The 27,501-nt window shown below is 41.6% G+C and overlaps 1 protein-coding gene across 1 annotated transcript in view; it reads left to right on the top strand.

Annotated features, from left to right (window-relative positions):
- The window catches only part of CUBN (cubilin), a 144,266-nt gene that overhangs the window by 6,373 nt on the left and 110,392 nt on the right, over nt 1-27,501 (top strand). Inside the window, exons 6-19 of the mRNA XM_048510490.1 lie at nt 3,867-3,993; nt 4,900-5,068; nt 5,990-6,121; nt 7,615-7,710; nt 8,477-8,598; nt 9,028-9,214; nt 11,404-11,522; nt 13,185-13,419; nt 15,706-15,887; nt 18,354-18,516; nt 18,637-18,827; nt 23,703-23,859; nt 25,470-25,648; nt 27,113-27,275. Coding sequence (XP_048366447.1) covers nt 3,867-3,993; nt 4,900-5,068; nt 5,990-6,121; nt 7,615-7,710; nt 8,477-8,598; nt 9,028-9,214; nt 11,404-11,522; nt 13,185-13,419; nt 15,706-15,887; nt 18,354-18,516; nt 18,637-18,827; nt 23,703-23,859; nt 25,470-25,648; nt 27,113-27,275 — 2,222 coding nt within the window. The remainder of the gene's footprint in view (nt 1-3,866; nt 3,994-4,899; nt 5,069-5,989; nt 6,122-7,614; nt 7,711-8,476; nt 8,599-9,027; nt 9,215-11,403; nt 11,523-13,184; nt 13,420-15,705; nt 15,888-18,353; nt 18,517-18,636; nt 18,828-23,702; nt 23,860-25,469; nt 25,649-27,112; nt 27,276-27,501) is intronic.

Below are 27,501 nucleotides of genomic sequence, written 5' to 3'. Positions count from 1 at the left end.
TCACTCTAAAATACAAGAATGAAGAAAATGCTAACTTTTGCACAGGACATGTCTGCTTTGGGCCTATGCCCTGATGCATAGCAAAAGAGCAAAGCTTCCATTGTTCTTGTGCTAGAAAATGTGCCTAGGACGCTGGAATCCCTCCACATTGAGAGTAGAGTAACCAGATCCCGCATACCTACGGGGAACATCCTGCCCTCCACATGCACTGCCCACCACCACCACTCAGCTGGGCAGCATGGGGGAAATGGCATGAAAAATAGAAGGGGGTGATCAGTATTGTACTGATGACATGACATCGTTTTTAACTGAACCACAGAGTTTTGGGTAAATGCTAGAGCAGTGCCCCAATGTCATGATGGCACTTCTAGGTCACTCTAAAAATGACATAATCAGTGATATCCCACTTCTTGCCAGCCATGAGCTGGTAACAATAAGTCTGTGACAGAGTTGTACTACACATGTAAACAAAACAAATGCTGTCTTCCAGTGTGGTAGAGCAGGGTTCTCTAATCTGTTTTATGCTGCTGGCCCATTTGGAATTCTGACAGGGTATGGCAGTGCCAAAGCTGGGCAGAAGTGCACCAGGGTGCACTCTAGGTTTCCACCCCTGTGGCTCCTCCCCTCCCCCAAAGCCCCTTCCCCCACAGCCCCACCCACTTACCTTTTCCAGCCGACTGAAAACAGCTTTCTGCCAGCTAAAAATGGGCCAGGCTGGTGGGGCAGGGGCAGGTCTGTGGAGGCTTGTAAAAATACATTAACCCTGGCTCATACTTTTTTCTCTTTTTTGAGGCCAAAGATTTGTCTACTAGGTGTATAGCTCTCCTTGGTTTCAGCCCTCCTTGGTTGTAGTGAGTGACCATGCTTGAAAGGCTTGCTTGTTTTATTATGAAGTGGCAAGCCGGGCAAAACATAATTTCCTGACAAAGGCCTTTCCATGAGATGGGATTGCATGCCAGAGTCCTCTGTAAAGTGTTTTGCTTCTGGCTTTGGAATAAAAAAAATACTTTCCTCTTCAAATATTGGCTTGGCATGTTTCTGGTTTTGCAAAGCTTTGTCATCACCTGCAAGCTTTTAGACAAATGAATGGACAGCAGCACTGCTTCTATTCAGTTGTTGAAGAGACTTAGGGACTTTTCCCAGTGGGACTTTTCTCAGTGCTCCCAGAGAATTCAGATTTTTTTTAACATGGAGTTTGTTGCCCTTCTCTGTCTGGTATCTAAACCATAAAAAAAGAACAAAGCAATCTGCCTTAACCTCCTTAAAGTAAGGATAGGATAAAAATGTGATAGATTGTCTTTGAGCCACAGTTGTGCTGTTGCTGTTTGTTTCTGATAATTGTGAATGTAGAAAAAAGGCATTTGTAATACAGATGAACATGTTGTCCAATGTATAGTTTATATTTGCCTTAGCAGCTAATCTGGGAGTTCTGTTTTCATTCTTGAGTGAATTGAAGAAAGTGAGTGTAGCCAACAGGCTGTTGAATGAGAACAATAAGATGAAGTGGTTTACCCCGCTCCCTCCAGGCATGTATGGATAGGACAACTGGGTCACATCATGGTGGGGATGCAGTGGTTTAGATTCCAGCACATTCACCAGCAGCAGCTCCAGAACAACCAGCGCTTCATGCTTCTACTATTGACAAGTGCATAAGATGTGTAGGAAAAGGAGGAGCAGTGCCTAAAAGACTGCCGAAAACAGAGTAAGCATGTTGGTCTGTATTTAACAGAAACAGTAAGCTGTGGCATGAACTTTAGATGGTGGTCATAGCTCCATGGTGAAGCACATACTTCGCCTTAAGATGATCCCAGGTCTCTGTTGCTTCCAGTTAAAGGATCTTAGGTAGCATGTGTTGAGAAAGACCCTGAAGAGTCAGCATGAGCAGACAATGTGGTTTTGAATTACCACTAACATGATTTGGCATGGCAGCATCATATGTTTATATAGACCTCAGCCCATGTCATCTGGTCCAATACACAAAGGTCCAATACACAAAGGCATTGTCTGAGGTTAAATGAGGTAACCATGTGCTACTAACTACTCTGAAAAGAACTACGAGTCAAGAAAACAGTGTGATATGTTCATCCTCTATTTAAAAAACTAAGGATGAAGAATGGTTGTCATTCAACAAATCATTCATTCATTTACAGCCCAGCTGGGAATGCTACCCAAGTAGTCCTGCAGAATCTGCAGCTTTCGAGAGGTTTGATCTTAGCATCTGGAAAGCAGCAATACATTAAAATTTTTACCAGAGCAGATAAAATACAATAGCAGTTTATTCCTCTTCAGAGAGTTCAATCATAGCAGGACTTGGAGTTCCAAAATCTGCTTGGCTAGCAATTTGAGCCTTGTGGTCCCCTTTTTTGAAGTGCCAACCCGCTGTCCTTGTTTTTGAACTAGGCCATTTTGCTTTGTTCATTCTGCCTGAACTGTGGGAGGGAGGAGAATGGAAGCATTTATGTGCTTGCAGAGACCAACACCTTAAATGCCATTTGCCAGGAAATAAATCCCACTGTCCGAAAGCAACAGTCTGTTAAAATGCAAGCCGCTCTCTTATTACAGTTTGGGGTAGTAGAGCATTAAAGCTTTGAAATCTGAGTTAATGAGCACCACTTCAATGGAGGCAGCACACAGTACCCCAAGTTACCTTGCTTTTAATTTATCAAGTCAACCAGAAAATGAAACAAAAGGCACAAAGGAAAGTTAATAATCCGTCATTCTGACTACTGCTGAAATTGTTACTGTACAAAAATCATATGCTAACCTTTCTAGTTTTAATTTTAGGCTGCTGTTGTGCTGATTTTATTGAATGTTGCTGTTTATTCATTAGTCATGGTATTTTTTATTGTAATGCCAGTTTGAGAAGAAGGGTAGAAGAAAAAGGTATTGCTCAATCATATGTGTTAATGTTTTTTCCCGGCCTTGCACATCTCACTCCAGGCGGCCTTATCTGAACATGTGAAAGGGCAAGTACTAAGGCATATGGCTATTCTTGTTTGTGATCCATTGTATCCATCTAGCCATATTTTAGCAAGGAATTCCTCAGATTGGGAAGCAGAGCAGGGCAGTCTTGTTTCATGCCAAACACAAAGTCTTCTAACAATACTGGCATATGCAATTTGCAGCCTGCCTTGTGGTTAAACCACACCATGACCACCAAACAATGTTCATAAACAGTCTCAATATGAAATGAGCAGGTGGCTGGATTGAATGAACTGGGCCAAAGGTAACTCAGATCTTATAAAAGGCAGCATCGCATAGGGCTTCATTCTTAGTCACTCTATTTTCAGAATTAAGATGGTCCTATGTGGTCATTTCCTTAACCCCCAGGAAATCTCAGGTCTCTAAAAGTCCTAGCTTAAACATGGTGAAGTAAACAAACATGAAACAGACACTTTGCGAGGTAGGTGAAACAGAGAGGGTCTGAGAGAACTGTGACTAGCCCAGCAGGCTTATGTGGAGGAGTGGAGAATCAAACCCAGTTAACCAGATTAGAGTCTGCTGCTCATTTAGAGGAGTGGAAAATCAAATCTGAATCTCCAGATTAGAGTCTGCCACTTTTAACCACTACACCACGCTGGCTCTTAAACACTCAGAAACACCAGATGTGACCTAGGAAGTCCAGGGGCAGCACTTGGATGAAGCCACTCTATAGCATGAGTGGCCAGACAGAACAAGGCAAGTACTCCCTGTATTTCACCTGGATATTTAGTTGGTCATATTGAGTCTAGCCCCTGATTGATTGAATCGATACACAAATAATGTACGCATTTAGCATGAAACTGGCTCATGTTGGGCAGCTCACTGGACAGTTTTAAACAAATGAACAGATAAATTGCATTGTTACTTTATTCTTCATTTCAAAGCTGCACTTGTACGCCAGAAACATATGGATTCCAATGCACATCAAAATTTGACGACTGCCAGCAGGGATCTACAGCTCTGTGTGAGCATGGTCGTTGTATCGATGAAATCAGAGAGCAACACAATCAGGTAAGGAGGAGGAGTCCCCCCAAAGTGACACTAGCTCCAGTCTTACTAGTTTTCTGGCCTATGACAGTCATGCTGAATGTTGGCTAAATTGATTTTTCTTATGATAACAATAGACACAGACCAAGGACCTTGCATTCAATCCCTGACTGAAAGCAAAGGTCAAGGAGTGTTATAAAGAGATTCAGGCAGTTAGGTCCTGGCCAAAGTTATGTCCATAGCCTTCTGGCTAATCCTTTCGCTTATCTTCTGTTCCACATCCCCTCCCCTCCACCCTAGCCTCAGTTTCCTTTTTATTCCTGCCCTCCACTATCCTTAATCTTTGGAAGAAAAATGCCAAATTTTTGACAACCCAATGTTTATAAGTAGCATAATGCTTCCCCTTACTGTGCATGAGGTACTATAGTCTGATAAAGTAACTTCCTGTCTGCAGCATTTTGAAATGTTCTGGAACAGAACATAAATTACTCTGGTTATATATTTATATGTGTTATTTTCGTTCATCAAACCTTCCCAGATTAAAACAAAGAAAAAACAGCCTTTGTACATTTGCAGGTTAATTTTTTGCCAAAGAGGAGATGGGGCTGATTGTTTTTGGTTGGGTTGATTTTTGTGGCTACTTATCATTTTCTCTCTTATTTTGAGTCAGTTACAAGCTTGCTTTACACAGCATGCTAACAATACATCCTGCTAGTGCACATTAAAGCTTAATGCCAGTGGAAGAAAAATCATGATGAAATTATAGAAGCAATAATTGAAAAGGGGACTCTGCAGATACCAATCACTGTGTGTTCAAGGCCGGCTTGAAATGATCAGTCGTTCAAAAGGGTTTATTATGAATACCTTCTTTGATTTCATTTATAGTCATTCTCATGACTTCCCTAATTCTCAGTGTCTTTAACCCAACAGCCAAAGTACAGCTGTAGTTGTGACAGTGGCTGGAAGTCTGCACCCGAGAATCCTTCCTGCAGTGTCGACGTTGATGAGTGTAGCCTTCCTCAACCTCCATGCTCATTGAACCCTCCTGTACAATGTCATAACACCTTAGGATCTTATTTGTGTGGTCTTTGTCCAGCTGGTGAGTGAGATTCAGAAACATTCTTTCTGTGATCTAAGGCTTTATGCACTTCTAATTTGGGTTAAAGGTACTGTGAATCTGGCATCAAACCTGTCCAGCGGCCTATAATATTTTGACATACTTAGTTGTGGGAGGGAAAGGGAAGGTGACCATGGGCTGCTCTGAGACTCCTTGCTGTTGAGAAAAGTGGGGTATGAATCCAAACTCCTCTTCTTCTTAACAAGAATATAGTTGAGGTCCGTCTAGCCAAGCATCCAGTTTCCCTCAGTGGATAACTTCATGACATAGTATGCCCACAACCTGGCTAGAAAGCCATTTGTCCATTATCACTCTCTCCCATCAAGTGGCCGTCTTCCCAAACCTGGATGCTCAACTTGTCTAATAGCCAGTGATATTTCTCTGTGATTTTTCCTAATCTCTTTTTAAAGCCGTCTAACAGCCCCATTCAAAGTGTGGAGGGCAAACAGTTCAACAGAACTAGCGTGAGCTTGCTCTGCATGTCGCCCCATTTCACTAGTGCATTTTTGCAAATGTGTTGTCAGGGTGGGCAAAGTGGGAGGCAGGTGGGCACTGCAGACCTATAGTTGGCTCCCACCCGTTCTTTCACACCACAGATGCTACGGCCAGTGCCCCAGACTTATAGCATCCATTCAGCTTCATGGAGGTCTTTCAACCAGCTGGGGAGGTTCTTTGTTTTTCCTGCCTCCCCATGCTTCCTGAAAGCCCTCTGGAGGTGGCATGGTTGCACAGTATTGCAATATATGCCCGCATCTCCAGTCTGCCACATCCTGTAATAGTGAATTCCATGAGTTAATACCTGAGAATGGAAAGGAATATAAGTGGCAAATGTCTTGTTTGGTTTAGTTACATTCTCCTCCTGTTTTCTTGTCTCTTTTTCTTTTGTCACCCATCTTTCCACAGGCTGGCAAGGAAATGGCTACAGCTGCCAAGATATTAATGAATGTTTGACTGATAATGGAGGCTGCTCAACCACCCCATTGGTTCAGTGTATCAACACAATGGGGTCCTCCTACTGCAGTCACTGTCCACCAGGTAAACCAAAGTCTGCATTGCCATGATCAGGTGCACCTCAAAATGAGGAATTCTGTAGGTTTTTTGTTTGTTTTTTAAAAAAACTGGCTTTCATCATATTAAGTGCATTTTAGTAATTGCTCACAGTAAGGGTGAAAACTGTTTAACCCTGTTAGCAAAAGACATTAGGTCTCAATTGCTGATGCAGTGAAAGCAGAACTTGAAACTCAGGCCACCAGCCCCCTCACCCCCACCCCCTATGCCTGCACCTTTACACATTTGGCTCTGCTTTGTTCCACAGTAGTACACAGCATCTGGCCTCTGTTACCTATGAACATCTGCCTAGGACAGGGGTCTGCAACCTGCAGCTCTCCAGATGTTCATGGACTACAATTCCCATCCGCCCTTGCCAGGATGACCAATTGGTAATAGAATTGGTAATAGTGGTGCTACCCCTGGTCTAGGAGCTCCCCTGGTCTAGGAGCACCAGCACCTGCTAACTTCCCAGTAGGTCTGGGAGATCACCTGGAATTATAACTGATCTCCAGATTCAAGAGTCTGGATCTGGTCATGCGGGTACGTGCTACAGATCAGCAGGGCGGGTGCCCAGTCCCGAGCTTCGATCTACTGTGGGGCTCTGCCGGGCGGCCGCTCCTGGCCAGAGATGTTCCCCCTTTCGGCCCGGTTCGACAGGGCGGTCACCTCTTGTCACTGTTGCCGTTCCCAAGGGGAAGGCGCGGCTCCCTAGCCCCATTCCCCTTGCCCTTCCAGATCAATACCCATGTGCCAAACCGCCGTGAACTAGGCTATGACAGAACAGCATGCATTAACATATAAAAGCAGGGTGAGGTGGGTGGGCAAATCGTCGGCCGGCAAGCACATGGCCTGAACAAAGGAGGGCAAGTCCCTTTAAAGCCTCGGCTCGCTCCTCCTTTCATCTGGTGACGCTGCCCCTTCCCACAGTGGCTCCCTTTCCAGTTCCGCCCTTGTCTGGGCAGTGTCAGCTGGGCTCATTCCAATCCCCCACCCCGATCAGCAACTCCGCCTCGTGGTAATTCACAGGCGCCTTTTCTCTGTTTAGCATACCTCAATCTTCATGAGTGCCCGTGTACTGAGGCTTGCATCAGCTTCTATAGCAGCATTACCACCAGCTGTTTGTTGTTTTGTTTTGCATCTTGGTTGCTTCAGGAATGACTCTCGCAGTCATGCGGCAGAAGTCCAAGGAAACTGGAAGAACAAAGGGCAACCCTCAGTATAGTCATATGATTTGGTTCTCATCACCAAAGTTCACACTGATTTATATGCCCAGTTAATATAAATGGCCTATTCTGATGTCAAGATTAGTACGAAGCTTCCTAAGATGATAAAATGGCGAAGGAATTTGCTTCTGGCAAAGAAGAGGGCTTCTGTTACCACTGTCCTCTGTAGTCTTTTTCACTGCATGGCAGCAACAAAAAAGAGCACTTCCTTTTATGCTTTACTGTCAGATGACTCCCCCTTTTACTTTTAACTAGGCTATCATGGAGATGGGAAAGTGTGCACCCAAGTTGATATCTGCTCAGTAAACAATGGAGGTTGTCATCCACTTGCTACATGTACCAGTAGATCAGGTAATACTATATATATTTCAAAACAGTTAGAAGCTTGCCTTGTTTGAGTGTGGTTCTCAGGGAGCTCTCAGTTATATTAAGTCATGTGATCTCAAGCCCTCAGCAAAGGAATTCTTCAGAAGTCCAAGGCTGGACTTTTCACATGTATATTGCAAGCAAAAATGCTATCCTGTACCTTAACTTGATAGCACTTTTACATGTAATATTCATGTGAGAATGGAAGTGGGTACACCTCAGGACTCTTGGGTCTTACCTAAGGGGAAAAGAGTTATTTCTGCAGAGATCAAAGACTTCTAGTTTCCTCTCTGAGCAGGTAGAGCTCTGAAGGTTTTTCCTTTGTACCTGAGGAAACAGCTCTGAGAGCTACATGGTGTTGTGGTTAAGAACAACTGACTGTCATCTGGTGAACCAGGTTTCTTTCCCCACTTTTCCACATGAAGCCTGCTGGGTGAACTTAGGCTAGTCACAGTTCTTTCAGAACTCTTTCAGTCCCACCAGCCTTACAAGGTGTCTGTTCTGGAGAGGGGAAGGGCAAGTGATTGTAAGCTGTTTTTAGGCTCCTTAAAGGTAGAGAAAGCTGGGGTATAAAAACCAACTCTTCTTCTCTAGCCAAATCAATTTTATGGTATAAGTGGGCCTTTATTAGTGAGTCGGCTATAGTATATGAAACGGTCTCTCTCAGGGTCCAGGAAATTGACTGTTTAGAATGATATAAATAATGAAATCCATAACCAAGTTTGTGTCTATTGTGGCTCCTCTACTTCAGGCCCTGTTCCTAACTGTGTCTGCCCAGCTGGATACACTGGCAATGGCTATGGCTCAAGTGGATGTGTGGCTCTCAGCCATATCTGCCAAAATCAAAACCCTTGTCTAAATGGACAGTGCCTTGTAAGTGTTTGATGCTGTGCTTAAAATGCAAAAATTGGCTTAGTATGAAACTATGAATCATTAAATAAAATATAACATTTTGGTTGGATAAAATGATATATTTATTCATGCCATTAAGATCATAAGAACATATTGTTCACTTCAGTGTAGACTTCGCTTGTGTCAAACCACTGTGTAAACCATATGTTATGTTCATTTATTTTGGTGTTCTACAAGTCATACCTGGTTTGAATTTAGCCCATAGCAATGTGCATACAAGACCAAGTCACCTGGCTAGAACAGACTAGACTGTGTTGCAATTTATTTGATTTTTGTTGAGTTTGTCTCTCTGTGTGTGTGTGTGTGTGTGTGTGTGTGTGTGTGTGTGTGTGTGTGTGTGTGTGTGTGTGTGTGTGTGTGTGTGTGTGTGTGTGTGTGTGTTGTCTACAGGATACTCTCTCCGGCTACCACTGTTTATGTGATCCTGGCTGGAATGGTGTCAACTGTACAGAAAATATTGATGAATGTTCCAGCAATCCTTGTCAACATGGGGGAAGCTGCACTGATAGGGTGAATGGCTACTCCTGTGAATGTACAAACACTTGGGCTGGACCTGAATGCCAGAGACCTCAACAAGGTAACTAAACAGTGCACCATTATGTTCCAGTTATTTTGAATGGGTAACTATAGCTCTAGGAGTCTTACAATTATTCTATGGAAGAATCTGCTCTGCTGAAAATCAGCACCACCATTTCAGTAAGCCTGAGATTGGTACTACAGCTACACAGTAACACACTGAATTGCTCAGAATCCCTGTCTCTGTTTGCCCACTGCATCTTCTGCTTGGCTCCAGATCAGAAGCCCTACCTGTCACTTTGTGTCAGATTCCAATCATTCCAATGCTTGCGTAGCCTCTGGGTGTGCATTTTAGCAATGGTGGTTTAATCCTCCACATACAGTTAGGCTCTATCTGGAAGCCTGTAAACAACACAAAGCAAAATATGAATTAAACAAAAGTCTTCTGGCCAAAACAGTGTAATTTCTGTTCAGTATCTATTAAAATTCCTACCTTATATTAGACTTTTACCCCAAATGTGGACAATCTTCTGTCATCCATCTATCAGACACAAGTTCCTTGAACTTGTATTACTTGTGGGCATTGTCAGTGGCAAAGAAGCAGTCAAAGGTTTCCTTGATGTTTCCACATCATCATAATATATCCCTCTTGGGACAAAACCAAATGTGAATCAAGTGCTCTTTACTGCACTCAAATGCCCTCCTGAACAGATTTGATTGTACCAATAAACACGGCTCTACCATATCTAGCAGAGGCTGTAATACGACACTCTCCATGACTTTAGCCTATTGCCATTATCATTTATTACCTTAGATTGCTTTATGATCATTGTGCAGACTTAATTTTTAAGTGATTTGATCACATTAGGTTTTTACTGGGTTGCTGTTCCTTGTTAATCTGTTGAGTTAGAGGTAGTTCATCATCACCATCATCCACCTTTTATTGGCATGGATGGAAAAAATACAAGGATTAAAAGAAATAAAATTAATTAAGATAAAAAGTGTTCAGACATTATAATTAGTTAAAAGATAGTTGGATAGAACCTGGATCGAATCTGCTGAGCCAGTGCCAGAAATTTTGCTACGTCCAAAGATCTCTGTGGGTGTCAGTCACAGAGCAAGTGGAAAGTCTTGGCATTGTCCGATGATAAGACCCAGTTCTCAATATGGAGATCAATATACTGTCTTCTTAGCAGACAGCATAGATCACAGTCTAAAAGGACATGTTCAACTGTTTCAATAGCTTTCCGTGGGCAGGGACATGTTCTTTTATGATAGGGGGTCCGATGAAACCTGCCTTTTAGGACCGCCGAGGGAAGCGCATCCACTTGGGCCAGCATTAAAATATGTCTGAGATTAGGCGAAGATAGGTTAATAAAATGGAGGACGTTTTGCCTAGCAGGGAAGGCATTTGTATATTTTCTCAATTTTTAAAAATGTTTTGAGCTGGTCCTTATTTATGGCAGTATGTCTTAAGGCGCCCAGCCCCAAATCAGGTCTTTCTAAAAAGAAGCAGTATTCAACTCAATCTTTATTATGATCCAAGATCAGAGAATAAACACAAGGGTGATACATAGTATTATACAATGTTAAAATACAAAATAAAATACTGGATTATTGATCGTGCCATAGCACAAAATCATGCTATCAAAGGCCCTTTCCCCACTCACCGTTTGCTGCGCGCTACTCTTGCCAAGTAGCGCGGGGTCCCGCAGCACTCCCCACTACAGGGGCGGCGACAATGCAGCCACCCTGACGCTGCCGCTCTCGCGCCCCCTCCGCGCGCGTCATTCCAGACGCTCCTCAAAACGTCGCCTTTTGATAACCCCACACAGAGCGCGAGTCATGGGGAAGCCCGGGAGCGCACCAGAAATGACGCGCGCTGAGAGTAGCGTGCAGCAAGGGTGGTCAATGGTAAGTGGGGAAACGCCCAAAGGTGGTTTCATTGGGGCTATTGGCAAGAAGCAAAGAGGTGTAAAAGTGGTTTGTTCAGCTTCAGTATTTAGACAAAATTGTAGAGCTGTACAGAGTTCAATTTCTTGACAGAAACTACAATATTGTCTATCATTCTTGACTGGCATGGGCTTTAGCAAAGGTCATAACGGTAAAAAGTTATCCAAAATCCTTTCACATAAATATTTGCCCTTTCAGCTTTTAAATTTCACATTAATGACATTATATTAGTGTTTTGTGTTCTTCATTTCCACTAAGGAAATAATTACTGCATTTCTTTCTTTTCCATGCCTGCAGTGTGTGGAGGTTTTCTTTCCAACCCCTCAGGCTCATTCAGCTACCCAAACAATCCAGGCACTGAGAGATATGATCACCAGGTCAGTTGTGCTTGGGTCATTCGGACTACTCATGACAAGGTAAGAGGGATTGCCCTGGAAATGAAACCAAATAGCCAAAGGATTCCATAAGAAACCCACAAGTTGTCTCAGTTATGGATATGACATGGTTTTCTTATGGACTAGAGTGGCCATTTGCTTCCACAAATAGCTTTATTAATAAATAATCTCTTCGAGAAAAATTTAGAGCATGGATTTTTTTCCCAGGGGTTGGACAGAGGCAGCAAGTGAGGTCAATTGAGCAGCTATAAATAGAAGTGAAAGGATTCACCTCTATTTGTACATGACTTGCTTTGACTATTTTTGTTAGCCTCCATATTGCTGCTGAAAAATCTGATCCAAATCTTAGGTTGGCCACAAGTGGCCACCTTGTATTTGTAAGATCTGAACTATGAATTGGCAGGATAGGCTTAAATACCCTTTCCTTCCTCATATCCCTAGATTCTGGCCAATTATTCACTGGTTCTCTGCCCCGTGGCAAGGTTAGGTTTCTCCAGGACAGATATTTATATACTGATGCAATCCCACTTGCAGCTCCGGAGAGTCCAGAAGGTCTGCAGTTCATTAGAGCGGGAAAACCGTGATGTTTTCCCCTTGCTTCAGGGTTTTGCTCCTTCCGGGTGTGATTCCTTATATCGATATTCAGTGGGCTGCTATCATTTTTTTAGGGAAAATGCTGGCCATTGATCCCTGCAAGGTATAGGGGCCCCCCTCACCACACAGGGATCAACGGCTGGCCTTTCCCTACCCCCCCCCCCCCGATAGCAGCCTGCACAACAGTTGATGAAAAGAATATCAATATTACACCTCAGTGGCTCAAATCATCACTGCACTATAAAGCTGTGGGCAACCTGGAGTCAGTTGAATACACAAGGCCCAATTTACCTCACACAACTGTTCAGAGACCAAAATGGAGAACAGAAAACAATGCATGCCACTCTAAGCTCAATGAAGGAAGTGTAGGATTAAAATAGATTTAAATGAAGACCTCCCAGGGCCAAGAATAACATTCTAATGGCTTATGACAATACTTTAGGAAAATATTTCCCTAGTCTTCAGTGTCTCTGGTGAGGAATGGGAGAGTAGGTAAACTTTTATTTATTATATTTATTAGTATTTAATGCATTTATAGCCCACCTTTTTCCTCAACAAGGATGCAAAGTGGATTAAATCATTCTCCTTTCCTCCATTTTATCCTCAATGCAACCATTTGAGGTAGGTTAGGCTGAAAAAGTGTGGCTACCCAGCAAGCTTCTACGGTATGATGGGCATTTTAACTCAGGTCTTCCAGATACTATTTTGATACTCTTGACCATCAAACCACACTGGATCTTTTAGGATATAAATCTGCAGAAGTACTTACTGTATAGTGCCTGGATATTTAAGTCACTTTACAAAAACATAAACATTATTCAGTATTATCATGTAAATTGAAAAAATTAGGATAGTGAATTTGGTTTCTCTACTCAGTTTGCATATTTGGTATTCTTTTTTTTCTGTTTTCTTTTCATTTAGCCATCAGTATGACTACATTTTCTGGCAAATGTACAATCGTGTTGACAGGTGTTATCTTATCCACTCAGAGTGCTAGTATAAACAATCTCTAATCATCCTTTAGCTGAGAGACACAGGCACAGATAGAAAAACAAGGACATTCAATAGATGTTTGTTCTTTCCCATTAGATCCTGCGTATCACTTTTCCATTCTTCCAACTGGAGCAAAGTAGCAACTGTAGGTCTGACTATCTCCAGATACACGATGGAGAGTCATCATCAGCCCAAATGCTGGGAAAATACTGTGGGTCAACTCACCCAGATGAACTTTTCAGCAGTCATAATTCATTGTATATCTGGTTTCGCTCTGACCGCACGGTTAACTCAGGAGGGTTTACAGTTCATTGGGAATCTCGGCAACCTGGTAAGATTAAGTTGAATAAGAAGGGCAGTAATTTCCTCAGACATTTTCGAAAGGATCAAGAGCTGAAATATGCCCATGAATTCAGTGGAGCTGAAAGCAGCGTTAATCACATTTTGACCCATGAATTCAGTGGATTTGAAAGCAGCGTTAATCACATTTTGATAATGTGTTTCTTCTTAAATAAATGTATATTTTAAATCTCATTTCATAGCTGAAAAATTTAATAATTCCAAGCACAAACTCAAACAGCACTCAGGGATTCTTCTCATGTTACACATTTCCTCTATGGAAAAAGCTTTTGATGTTGTGGACATTTGTTCTGGCTTTTCAGTTGATGAATCACAAGGAAGTTTGTGACTAAAAAATTAGGAGGCTGGATTTTTTTCTGCAACTTTTCAAGCAAGGCTGGAAAAAAGACTGATGGTCACCGTGCAACAAAATTAGTACACAACTGTATTTCAGAAATAGCAATGGAATAATTTTTGCACTGAAGGCAGATGCAATATTTTTTAAAATGTTCACAGCAGGTTTTCCATCCGTGGCATAATCATGGCTTCCTGCTGACTTGGCAAGTTGAATGATAGGCATCAATCAGGCCCTTCCCATGCTGCCTGACCTTCCCTTCTCTTTAGGGCACAATTCTTTAGGGCACAATGTCTTTAGGGCACAATTCTAGGTCAGTGGCCATCTTCTGGATAGAAAAATTTGTAAAGCCACATTGATCCATGCAAAATCCCAAACCAAGAATGAAATTAGAGTCAACCATAATTTTATGACAAATTGTGGAAGAATTTGAGCCCACTAGGACTCTTCATCATGCTGGATGTTCCAGGATTAAGACAGAAGATCAGAAAGCAGATTTATCAAGCCATGGTGTAAAAGCTTGATCTTGATGGCTTCCTAAGATACCAACAAACAATAAGCTTAACTTTACTGCTACAGGTTTACAGCATGCTCTCGGGCAGACAAATGCAAAGGGGTGGTGGTAGTAGAATGGGCCCTGGGGCTGGCACCGTGCTGTTTCCAAAGTGCCAAGCAATGGTGCAGGTGTGGGAGGAGAATGAGAAACTCCTTTTCCCCTGGGAAAGCCTATAGGAAACAAGACTTATTCCACCCTTTTGGGAGGTGTAAGTCTGTACCATTAAAGGAGGGGTGGGCATTTCTCCCCTGCACTACTGCTAAAAGTCATTTGGGGATCAACTAAAGTTGTCTCTTCCCCAGGAGTGCTTCAATCTCCTGTGGCTCAGGAGCCAAAGCATGGAATACCATTCCCTGGTTACCGCTACCAAAGTAGATTTCTCTGTGCAGGGGTCCATACAGGGGTCTGTGCCATATTTGCACAGCACTGGTGGCATGGGTGCTGGCACAACCCTTCCAATGCAGCTTCCAATGAGGCTTCAGCCCTTCTGCTTCGGACTGCATCCTGAAGATAGCTGTGGAGGGTAGCCATGTTGTTCTGCAGTAGAACAGCTCGATTCGAGTCCAGTAGCACCTTAAGGACCAGCAAGATTTTCATGGTGTAAGCAGTCGAGAGTCATAGCTCCCTTTGTCAAATACTTGATGGCATATCTGACAAATGGAATTTTACTTCTCAAAAGCTTGTATTTCAAAAATCTTGTTTGTCTCCAAGATTCTAGGACTCTAATCTAGAATGTTCTCTGGGAAGCTATGTTCCATTCATTTCAGGAGACCTGATAAGCCTAACCACCAGACTGAAACATGCACATCTCTTCTTAGGGCTTCAAAACAGAAGCTCATATATTTACAAACCAGCAAAACTCCATCCACTACTTTCTCACTAGTAATTTTTTATGTATCTCCATCTGTGACTAACTGATATCCCAACTCGCATTGCTTTAAGTGGGATTTAGTCATGACTGTGTGCCTAAATTTGCTACCCATTCACATTTTCTCTCTCTTTGTTGAAGAAGTTGCAACTTTTTAGCAGGTATAACTATAACATATAGTATACGGTACTATTTATTACAGAAGGATGAAACAGAAGTTTGCTAAAATAAATAGTTGAAGTTATTATACAACAACCTTACTAATAATAGCAGACAAGCATGCATTCATTGATTTGAGAGATCTGGAGTGGAGGGCTTATATTTTAGCACATTTATTTGTTCTGAAACATGTTATTAGATTAAATAATTTGTTGAGTTACTGGAGGATGAATTGCAGGCTTAAATAATTGTTATAATAAATGTAGGAAATCTGCAGCCAAAAATCTATCTTGGCTATGCGTGAATTAAGAAGGGGTCTCTTTCTCTCTCTCTCTTGTAGAGTGTGGTGGTGAACTTTCAAACACTTATGGCTCAATTAACTCACCTGGCTACCCAGGGAACTATCCTCTCAATAGGGATTGTTATTGGATCATTTCAACCAATCCTGGTCTTCTTATCACTTTTGCCTTTGGAACACTGAGGCTTGAACACCATGTCAATTGCAGCCAAGACTACTTAGAGGTAAACTGTAATTACAATGCCCAGTCAAAGGTTTGCAGAAACATGCTGCTATCTATGTAAAGAAGACTTAGGAAAATGGAAGCATAGTCATTTTTTAAAAATCCACTCTCTTTAATCCAGGGCCGGAGTGAGGGGGAACTGTGCCTGGGGCATGCATGTGCCCCTCGCCCCTGCCATGCCCGTGACTGTCCCCACACAGCCCCCACACCGGCGCGCGTCCGGTGTGTCACCCCCACCCCCTTGGCACTATGCCACCGCTTCAATCTTGTGTAATATAATCATTTTCACAGTGACCTGGGTAAGAACTGTGGATGAGAATACTAAATAGTTATATTAAATTACTGCTGCTTTACACTTTGGGCTGCCATCTAACTATCTGGAATATGCTCTTTAATGTTCCAGTACTACTGGAGAAGTAGTTGTTCCCAGCCTTTTCCTTTCTCAGTACTTTTGTCTGCCCTCCTTCACTATTTGTGGATGGGGTACAAAGTAGTTCTATACTCTGTGGAAAATTACATAAAGGCACTGACTCAGAAATAGGGCTGCTGTGAATTTCTTGGAACATGTATGTGACAAATAAACACACCATGGTTGACTGTGGTGTTGAGACATAAGTCAGTAGACAGGTCTGTTCACTTTGATCTGGAACAACTGGCAGGTTCACACCTGTTTTTCACAAACCAGGCATGTCTGAAAACACTGCTAATTCAAAAAGATTGTCAGTCATTAAAATCACTAAGGACTACTGAGATGAACATCTGACTGTAGATTTTTTTTTTAAAAAAGCAGTGTTTGATTTATGACTGGTTTATATTTGTGAGTGATTTATCTTCCTGTTTAAACAATTGCCTGCTTAAAAGTGCAGCAATGATGGGGTAGTAATTATTTTATTTAAAAAAAAATTATAGGCCTGCCTTTCTTCTGAGCATCTGTACTGGGTGGTATAAAAACTCAACAAGTGCAAGCAATCATTTTTTTTAACACAAATATTTTGTATAAAACTTCATCAAGGAAATGAACAAAATGGGAAAGATAGCACAGAAAATATGTGGTATAAAACCCTTCAGTTATGAACTGAAAGAAACAAAAAATGGCAGATAAATAATTTTTACCAAGAAGACCTTTTTTTCTTTTCCTTGGAGATGTGAATCAAAACTTGTAACCATTTTGGCCATTGGGTGGGAAATATACAGGGAAGTACTTCCAGTTTTTTTCATGTGGTTTAGAAGTATTTTTTAAAACAATACTTGCCATGCAGAACAAGTATCATTACATCTGATGTTCATGGTCAGCAAAAAAGCAAGATTATACTATAGTGTGTTGTAAAGAAGAAGTAGTTGATGCAACCTGCTGAACTGTCATGAACAGTTTGACAAGCAGACAAAGGCCCCTTCCATACACGCAAAATAATGCGTTTTCAAACCACTTTCCCAACTGTTTGCAAGTGGATTTTACCATTCCGCACAGCTTCAAAGAGCATTGAAAGCAGTTTGAAAGTGCATTATTCTGCATGTGCGGAATGAGCCAAAGAGTCTGTCGCATAATTGACTCTTTAGTTACGTTTTGTAGTTTTAACAGGAGTGATCCCACGGCTGGAAAATATAACTAACAAATGATCTTTAAGGACTTTCTTTGTTGAAGAGTTGCTATTACATCATTCTACAGAACAGTTATCAGGAAGATTCCAGAAACATCACAATCAGTTCTAGAGGGTTTGAAAAGCAATTTTGTGTATGTGTGTACAATTAACTGTCCCAAGGTATAATGACGGCTGCTAACTTGGAGTGCAGGGGATTAAGACAAATTAGTGAATGATAGCTCCATAAATGTTTATTTCCTCTCATGACTAAATGGAACCTCCATGTTTACAACAACTGGGTCAAAGGCACTTTTCGGGTCCAAAAAGGCAGCAAAGATCTTAGATCTTTTTTTGTATTTTAATAACAGGAGGTTAAGGATCATACAGTGGTCTAGCATAGAGCAGCCTTTTTTAAACCCTATTTGCTCGAGGTGAATGATTTTTCCATCATTGATCCATGTACAAAGCCTATTTAACAGATGTTTGGCATAAAATCTACCGGAGACAGATAAAAGACTAAGAGGTCTGTAATTAGCCGGTGACATCTGGTCACCCTTTTTGAATATTGGTGTTATTACTGCATTTACCCAAGACCCCGGGACAGTACCTGAACTATCAACCATAGTAAACAGAGAGGCCAAAAGGGGGGCCCACCAGTCCAAAAATGCTTTATACAAATCTGGGGGCATACCTCCATGTTTAGTAAACTATCTGAGTGCCATAACCATGAGAGGTTTTGCCCTGCCTGTAAGCCCTCTGGGAGCATCTGCTTGCTCCCATAGGAAGTAGGATGCTTGACTGGAGAGACTGTTGGTCTGATTTTCTTATGTATGTACTATTTGCATACATGATGTACTGCAAGCATCTGTCATCATGCTTTTGTTAAGATTCGAGATGGCCTCCTCCTCCAAGATCCCCTTCTCGGAAAATACTGCAGCACTTGGTCACCACCTCCTCTTCAAACCACTGGTCCGTATGCCTGGGTACACTTCCACTCCAATGCTGCCAATAATGACAGAGGCTTCCATGTCACATACACTACATCCCCTGGTAAGTGTATTTGTATTTGTGTACATCGTGTGCTCAGTTGCATCCATTTTTGGATAAAGATCTGGTTAATAGGGTGCTTTTGACATCATGAGTAACCATTTTCTGTTTCCATTATCACAGCGGACCCCAATTGTGGAGGAAATTTCACAGACAGCATGGGGGTTATTGTATCTCCTTACTGGCCTAATTCTTACCTCAGCAACAGGCAATGCATTTACATTATCCGACAGCCAGCCCATGAAAAAATCTCTCTCAACTTCACGCACCTGGAACTGGAAAGTCATCCAGACTGTTCCTGGAACTTCGTAGAGGTGACTTTGTTGTTTTGAAGGAATGCCTATATTTGCCTCTGTTTACAGAAATTATGGAATTTCTGCCCCAAGACATTAAAGAATATTTATTGCATGTAATTAGGATTCATAAGACATGGAGAATAGATTCAAGAAGCAAAGCCAGATGGATATGAATCTATGATAAGACAGAGTGTGTGTGATCGTCAAATGATTAGGCTCAATTTGAATAGTTGGTTATTAGGCACCAAAACCCTGCTGAGGATATACACAGGGCTGCTTTTGAGGGTTTCTGTAGGTTTCAGTGTTGCATAGAAGGCAGAATTTCTCTCGGTATAGCTTTTCTCTGCACAATTTGAAAGAAACTATATCTAGCATTGTCAGCCCTTGGGGGAAAAAATCCTATGTGGTTTCAGGGAAATTCTAGAGCATCCCACAATATGATGTTGGCTCTTCTGGTTGCACAGCTATAAGTGACATTGCAGTATCGTAGGATGCCACTTAATCACCCCCTCCCCAGCCTACTGAGTGATGGCAGGTGACCAAGACCAAGGACAAGTAGTTGCCCTCCAAAGTAGACAACTTGGGCTCCTGTGCAGCAAATATCAGTATTTTCCCTGCCGTACAAATCTCAGGGCCTAATACCAGTTACCATAATACACAACCCAGTTTACATTAAGCAGGTTTACAAAACCACGGGACTAGCTCAGGGGCAAATCCAATGGGACTTCAGATTTGTTACTGTTTCAAGTAGCACCCTGTTATGATGGGCAGCAAGCTGCTCCTGAAATTCATTTTATTTATTTTACAAATTTTATATTCTGCCTTTCTGCCCTTATAAGGGCCACCAAGGTAGCTAAAATATTAAAAACTATTCAACGAAAACACATCATTAAAACAATTAAAACCAGAGCTATAATATATATATATTATATATAAAATACATCAGTATGAAATGGAGGGCCCAATCAGATGCAGTTCTAAAAATGCTGCAGTTGACCCTCAACCAGCCTTCAGGTAAGGGCTAGACTCAGAGTACTCCCAAAATTACCATTAATCTCAAAGCTACAGAAATCAGTCCCCCTGGACAAAATGGCAATGTCGGAGGGTAAATTCAGTGCTGAGCTCCTTTCTTTCCCCACATCTACTTTGAAAACTGTTTGTTGTAGGTTGGTTGCATCTTGACAGCACTGACATACACACAGAAGGCCCTGGTTCAGATTTGGCCTTGGTACTGGAGGCTTTGAACTCTTGCCACAGCTCCATCCTGCCAACCTCCAATGACTCTATACCTGAACTGATATTTAATGCATTGGGGGAACCATTTGGCCACTTGTTTGCTTTTCCCAATTTTCTTCATTTATACCCTGTCTTTCTCCATAATGGGGAACCAAAGAGATTTACATCATTCTCCTCTCCTACATTTTAACCTCAAAAGAACCCTGTGAGATATGTTAGGCTGGTAGTGGCCCAATGTCACCCAGCAATGAGCTACTATAGGGTCATTTGAGGTCATCGCTAAAGCTCAGAAAGAGGCATTAACTCCATCCTCCCCATATTCCTTATCCAAATTAAGGCACCCAACAGCTATTTTTCAACTAAATCTGTGTTGGAGATCTGAATTTTCAGGATCTCACCTGATTTGGTCTTTGGAGATGTTTTATACACACTTTTCATGTAGCATGAATGAATGCCAGCTAGTCAAAGGACAATAAATACACTTGTGGGTTGTTGCAATCCTTGATGTGTGCCCAAATAGCCACTGTTCAGGAATCATGTGATTCCTCTGAGAAAACTGGGAGATGTCCTTTGAATTTTCTGTAGCATCTCTTGAATTATATGTTCAGGCTTAGCTGCAGAAGATTGGTTATTGTAATAACATTGCTTCTGTTTCCTTCCTTCTATTTTTTTTTGAATGAAGTGTAATTAATTTCTAAAAACAAAGGGAAGCCTGCTGTATAATGAAAACAGACAGCTTTTGTTTGTTGGAGCTCATTTTTCCCTTCCTTAATTGCTGGCCCAACAGCAATACAATTCTCTGCAGTAAGAGGAACAAACCCATTTTCGTTGGACCCAACCAATTCTCGCTAGTTCAGTAGAGCATTTACTTTGTACTATGGGGATTAGTTCCAAGAAGGATAGCTTTGCCGAGATTTGTTATTCGTCCTCAAACTGCTCTCCCGCATTGTGGAAGAAAAGCCTGGAATGCCGCTCTAAAGCTTACAACCAGAATATTGGTGCTGTTCAGAGTTTTCTACTAAAATGGAGTACAATCTCTTTGTAGATGCCTTGGAATGTCATATTATAACCATGCAGAAATCTTCCCTTTCAGAAAAAATATTGCCTGTGACATTTCTCATAAAGTTACATGAAGTGGGTTTAAAAAAAAAAAGTTTAGAAAAGAATTCAGACAAGAAAAGTTTTAAATAGTTTTATGCCTTGAAAGTCACAAAGTACACTGCAGATAAACAAGCTCTCTGGCACAGTTGCCATAGCATCCAGACACACAGCTGTGGCCACTTCAAAAGCAAGGGAGAATGGGAGAGGCCTAGTTTCTAACTGGATTCTCTAGGACTGCAGCATTGTGTTTTGAAACCAATAGTAGCACTTTTATTTGCAATAGGAAGCATATGATAAAACCCAAGTGTACAATGAGTTGTTGCTAGGAGAAACCACTGTAAACAATAGCTATTTGTATGCCACTTTTTGTATGAGTGTTCTTTTTGGAATCCTACAGTGACATGCGCGTTGAATCTACCCTTATGTACGTAAACGTCTAAATGGTGCACAATGTCCTGCCCTGACTATGATAATTTTTCTATTCAGGACTGCTGTTAAGAAGCAACAGTATCAGATAACACCCAGGCCTGAATGGCTCAGAAAGGCCCATTGCCCTGACTCACAGTGTAGAGCAGCAATAGTTATTACTGCTTTCCTTCCTGGTTGTGTTGAAGTGGCAGTGTTGCTTTCCTTCAATGTGGCTTGTACCATGTTTGTTTGAGTAAATGTTTAGTGATGGCAGCAAGAAAAAAATGGCAACCTCTGCAATTCATTCACCTTCTGCATGGATAGGGACCATTACTCAGTGACAGAACATCTGCTTTGCATGCAGAAAGTCCTTGGTTCAATCCCTAGCATCTCCAGTTAAAAGGAGCAAGTAGTGGGTGATGTGATGTGATGTGAAGGGTCAGTCAAAAACAAATCTATTCTCATCTGGGACTTGATACAGGATAAGGGGCCAAACTGGTGTAGATCACAGAGACCTGGGTGGGTGAGCTGGGAGACCCGACACTTACCCAGCTCTGCCCCCCAGGTTTCTGTGTGCAACACCAGCCCTGGCTGGTGTGGCCGGGGTGGGGGAGTTGCTTTGGTTCATAGAGACTCCATCACCTTTACCAGATGATCCACCCTCCCTGTGTTCAGTGTAGAGAGTTTGTTCTTGGTGCTTAACAGGAGAGACAAGTTGGGACAGCTACTAATGTACTGCTCACTCCGCTATCCAGCTGCCTCCCTGCCTGAGCTGGCACAGGAAGCCTCAGAGGTGGTGTTGGAGGCTCTAATTCAGTGGTTCTGGGGGATTTCAACTTCCATGGAGGATGCCTCTGATTGTCCAGATCAGGACCTCATAGCAACCATAAGACTTTCTCAGATGGACATGCTCTCAACCTGGTCTTTGCAACAGGGCAGGCTGGAGGTGATCCAGTACTTGGGCAGTCAAGATATGCCCCTTGTATGGACAGAGCATTACCTGGTGAAGTTTGGGCTTCAGATATCGCTCCTCCACTGAAAGAGTGGAGGACCAATTAAGATTGTCTCCACCATGGAGAGGAGGGAATCCCAAGGATTCCTGAGACCTCTGGGGGATTTCCTGGCAATGTCAGTGCTCCTGTCAAGGCCCTGACCTTACTTTGGAATGGTGACATCAGGAGGCCCATCGACATGATTGTAGCTCTGTTCTTGTATGTATGTTATACATACCCCAATACCTTTGACCAATTGTAACTGAATGCTTATTCTGTGGTGGCTATTTTAAAAAGCATGACAGTGTACACTTTCATTTGGTAACATTTGAGGCAGCTCTTAGTGCCTGTAAATCAGAGAAGAAAGCCCTGCTCAGATAGCTTATCATTGCAAGAGGATTGATAAGGCAGAAGGATAGACCCATGGCTAGGTTATGCAGAATTTTACAAGAAAGCATTTAAAAATAAAGCAGAAGTCTATTGCTAGTTGTAGCAACAGAGCTGATCTTTTTTTTTTCTGAGGTTAAGATTGTCTAATACAACCTCATGCAGGATATATTACCCAAGATGGAAGTTTAGTATACTTATGATGCAAGGCTTTGCTTTTAAACTCTGTTCCTGTAGTCGTTGACATTTTCCTTATACTTTTCAAGAACAAAACATTCTGGTAATCAGTAGTACTTTTTTTTCCAGATGTGAGGACCTAGCTAAACTTTCTATGAGGGAGTCAGAGATCTGAGTGTGCTAGTGAGAGCAAATTTTGTTAGTATTGTTTTCTCTCCCTCCCATTTCTCCCAATCCATCCTTAACAAAGAGCTACGCCTGCTAGAGCTCCCTCTCAAAGCCAAAACTTCTGAATAATATGCCCATTGGGGGGGGGACGGGGTACTGCTGGCTGATAAGAGTCTACATAATTTGAAAGAAGTCAGAGCCTACACGAATCAGCTTTCTCAGAACAAACCCAACTTCAAGCCTGCTTCATCAATCCTGTCATCTTGACCAGGACCAATTTGGGAGGACACCAGCGGTGGCTGGGCTCTTCGAGTTGTGTACCTCTGCTCACTATACTTATCATGAATTTCAGAGGAAAGCTGGATGATTAGACCTAAGGCATTTTTCATGATCTGATAATATTTTCTTTTTCTTTGCTGCTTAGATTCGGGATGGTGACACTGAAACATCTCCCTTGATCAACAAATTGTGTAGAAATGTGTTGCCCTCCACTATTACTTCAAATAGTAACAATCTCTGGATCAAGTTTAAGTCAGACACATCAGTACAGAGGTCTAGCTTCAGGGCTCTTTATGAAGTCGGTAAGAGAATCTGAAGATCAATGAACTCATTTCTTTCTTGGAGCCAACTGAGCAAGTGTTTAACCTTTACCAGATGAACAAAATACCCATCTTTATGGTGGGAAGCCTCAGCTTTGTTTATCTTTTCACCTAAAACATGTGCCGCATAAAAACTGAACTAGAAAACGGGAAAACTCCAGTTCTGTCCTTATAATGAGCTTTTTGTGGTTGTTATGTTGGGGTGAGTATCCAATCAAGCATATTGGGAATGCATGTTACCCATGATTTTCCTGTTACTGCAGTCACCATTTTGTTTGAATAGGACACTGTATGTATTTTCTGTTCATGCTATACAAAACATATACTATAATGTGTTTTGAAGCAGACACTATGCAGTGTGTTCTATTTAAATGAAATTCCATCTGCACATAATGGGAAGATTTTGGAAAGTGTTTGCTGTCCATATGCACAGTTGGATACCCACAAATGTAATGACTGAGAAGAGTCTGTATTATGACCTTACTAGTTAGACCTTTCCTCTCCCCTCCCTTCATACTCCATCAAAGTCCTGTGCCTTAGATGTGATCAGCAAACCGGTTCTTTCCTAATCATTAGTGGTATTAGACTTAAGATCAAAGCCAATAGAGAGGCATAAGTTGAACTGGCCCTAAGTCACTGCTTATTGCCTATTGACTGGCCTGTTCCAGCAGATAAGTTAGACACACACCCGGACTTTAATCCTTCCATTACTGTTTGGTGCTGTTCAATCCAGTGGAATAGTGAGTCTAGCATCCACAGGAAACATGATGCCAATTTATGCATTCCACTGAAATTTTGACCCAACTTTACATTATTCAGAAAACAGTGTTCCTACATCTGGATAATTTATCTAGCATGTTGCTTACAGAATGAGTTCATGTCAACCATGAATCACTTTTTACTTCAAATGAATATTTACATAGCACCGAATGCATATCCTCACATTAATTCTCCATTTTTTTGAAGGACTGCTTTCTCTCTTATCAATTATGATTGGCATCAGGCATCTGCTTTCGCTGACCCCACCTTTGAAAGTAGGGATGCCATCTTCTAGGTCTAGCTTATCTTCTAGGAATCTAGCTTATCTTCAGACTTCATAGATCAGTTGTTCTGGAGAAAACGGATGGTTTGGAGGGTAAACCCCATGGCATTGTACCCCACTAAGGTCTCCCCAGGCTACATCCCCAAATCACCAGAAGTTCCCTAAACTGGAGCTGCAACCAAACTCCTACCCCCATCCCCAGTCAGTGCTGTGGGAACCTGGCAATCCTATTTGGAAGTAACCCAGAAACAGGGCCTTTCTTGAATTGGCACCCCAATGATGCCATTCATCCTGAGGTTCATCTGGTGTGCAGCCTTCTAAACTTTAAGCACTAGATGAAAAAAAATTACCTTGACTACTCTGCCAAAATTGTTTTTTTCCACTGAAGCTGATTAACAGTTGAAGTTGTTCATTGTACTTATTTGTATCAGCTGTGTCATCAACCAAATTGATATTATTTATTTGTTATTGATTACTTTTATTGCACTTGTTATGTGGCTAATATATCAGCTAAATACATAAAGTAATGCAAATACATTTCTCTTTGTAGCTTGTGGGGGTGCCTTGTCTGGTGAAGGTGTCCTCAGATCTCCCTATTATTCCAGGGCAATCTCTCATGGCAAGATCTGTGAGTGGGTCATCTCTCAGCCTGAGGGCAATGTCATCCTTCTGAATTTCACTGACTTTCAGATTTATAACATCACAACCTGTGACTCAGATTATGTTCTGGTAAAAATATTTATAATGAACTACATTTATAAAACTCAGATCACCTTTGCACACAACCAATTAAATTATTGTTTATTCATGGCCCACAAGCCTAAACATATTCATCTTTGGAAACAATTCCCTTTGAAACCGGAGAGACTTTCCTTTGAAGAAATGTGTTTAGGGTTGAAATGTGGATCAGTGTATAGCTGACTGGCTAATGGTAAAAACTGATTGTTGGTTTGGATTTCTGAGATACTGGAGGACGACTGCTGCAGGTTTGAATATGCCGAGACACATTGCCTTTCAACTATGTTGCAACTGTAGATGTAGTTTACATAAACTTTAGGCTCTCTACAAAGATAGTTGCAACAATTCTCAGGCGGAGAGATTGCATTCTACGATGTCACCACACGATTGGGAAACCTGCATTTGCAGAGTTCACAGTCAGGTGCACATATTTCAGTTCAGTTCCTGCCTTCTAGTGAACAGAAATTTTAGCCACTCCATGCATTCAGTAAAGTCCTGAGGGTGGTGGCTCCTGTCCTATACTTCAAAGTACCAATGTGAGGGTAGACTGTGAGGGGATTGTACTCTGTTATATGGACATATATTCAAATTCATCAAAGGGCCTTGATAGCTATAAACACTAAAGAATCACAGTATTTTCTGTGTGGGTGAACTGAATAACCTTATGCCTTTCTGTTGTTGTTGTTAATATAGCCTTGTTCACATATACAAGAGAATGAGGGAGAAGAGTTCCAAGCTGGCAGAATGAACTGTGCTGCTTCAGGCTGCAAATGGTAGATTCCAGCTTGGAATGACCGCTCATATAAAAGAGCCTATAAACACGCAGAACTACAGTGCGGAAGATAGACAGGAACTATCTCATTTTTCTCCTTGCTGTATAGATTTTTTTAATTTGCTGTTTGCACAGCCAGCTTGCATTTTCACACAGCTAGCAGTAGCCTGGAATCAGGGCTGGGGAATGTGCTGCATGCATTAACAAAACAAGTCAACTTTGAGATTACTGTGGGACATACATATAGAAAACATATAGAAAGCTGTTTTGTAGAACCTGGAATTAACTTTATCTTCTACCAAGTTACTTATCTGGGCATACACATGTTGCATAGTTTCTAGATATAGACAGGAGAGCAATTCTGAGCACCACTTCACTGAACTAATTTAAAGTTCAATACACTTTGAACTGCTTATTATTGCTGTTTTAGAACTAAAGATTAGAAGGTAAAGAATTTTAAACTATGTAATGTTCTCTCTGAATGATATTAGTGTTGTAACTTTGAGATCCAATGTGTTAGAGTTTATACATATACAGTTTATGGGTAGCCTGAGAAAATTAATAAAAGTATTACTTTAAATAGAGAATTACACTTTGTATGTGAGGTACAGTTTCAATAAAATGTTGTTTATTATGTTGTGTTATTGATACAGATACTGATTTTTATCTTTCCAACCCTTCAGATCAGAGATGGAAGCAATGCGAATTCTCCTTCTTTGGGGAAATACTGTGGTGTCACTGCGCCATCAATCATTCAGTCATCTCAGAATTATCTCTATGTAAAATTCAGAGCTTCCTCTGTTACCAATCTTGGCTTCATGGCTGAATACAAACCTTTAGATGCAGGTAGAGACTTTTCTCTCTTTCTCTACTTTGTCACCATGTTAACAGGGATCATATAATGAAAGCCATTTAAATTCGTGCTGGGATTACTAGTGGGCTGAAATGGGTAGTGCAATCTTTCATTCATAAATTTAGGGAATTTTTAAAAAACCGTTTATTATAGTCTAAACAGTCATGGTTTTTAAGGGTTTATGAGCTGACTCTATAGCTGTTTTTCAGCCTTGTTCAA

This window comes from Sphaerodactylus townsendi, linkage group LG11 (genome assembly GCF_021028975.2).
Source record: "Sphaerodactylus townsendi isolate TG3544 linkage group LG11, MPM_Stown_v2.3, whole genome shotgun sequence".
Lineage (NCBI taxonomy): Eukaryota > Metazoa > Chordata > Lepidosauria > Squamata > Sphaerodactylidae > Sphaerodactylus > Sphaerodactylus townsendi.
The sequence above is the reverse complement of the archived record's forward strand: the minus strand, read 5'-3'. Positions and strand labels throughout refer to the sequence as shown.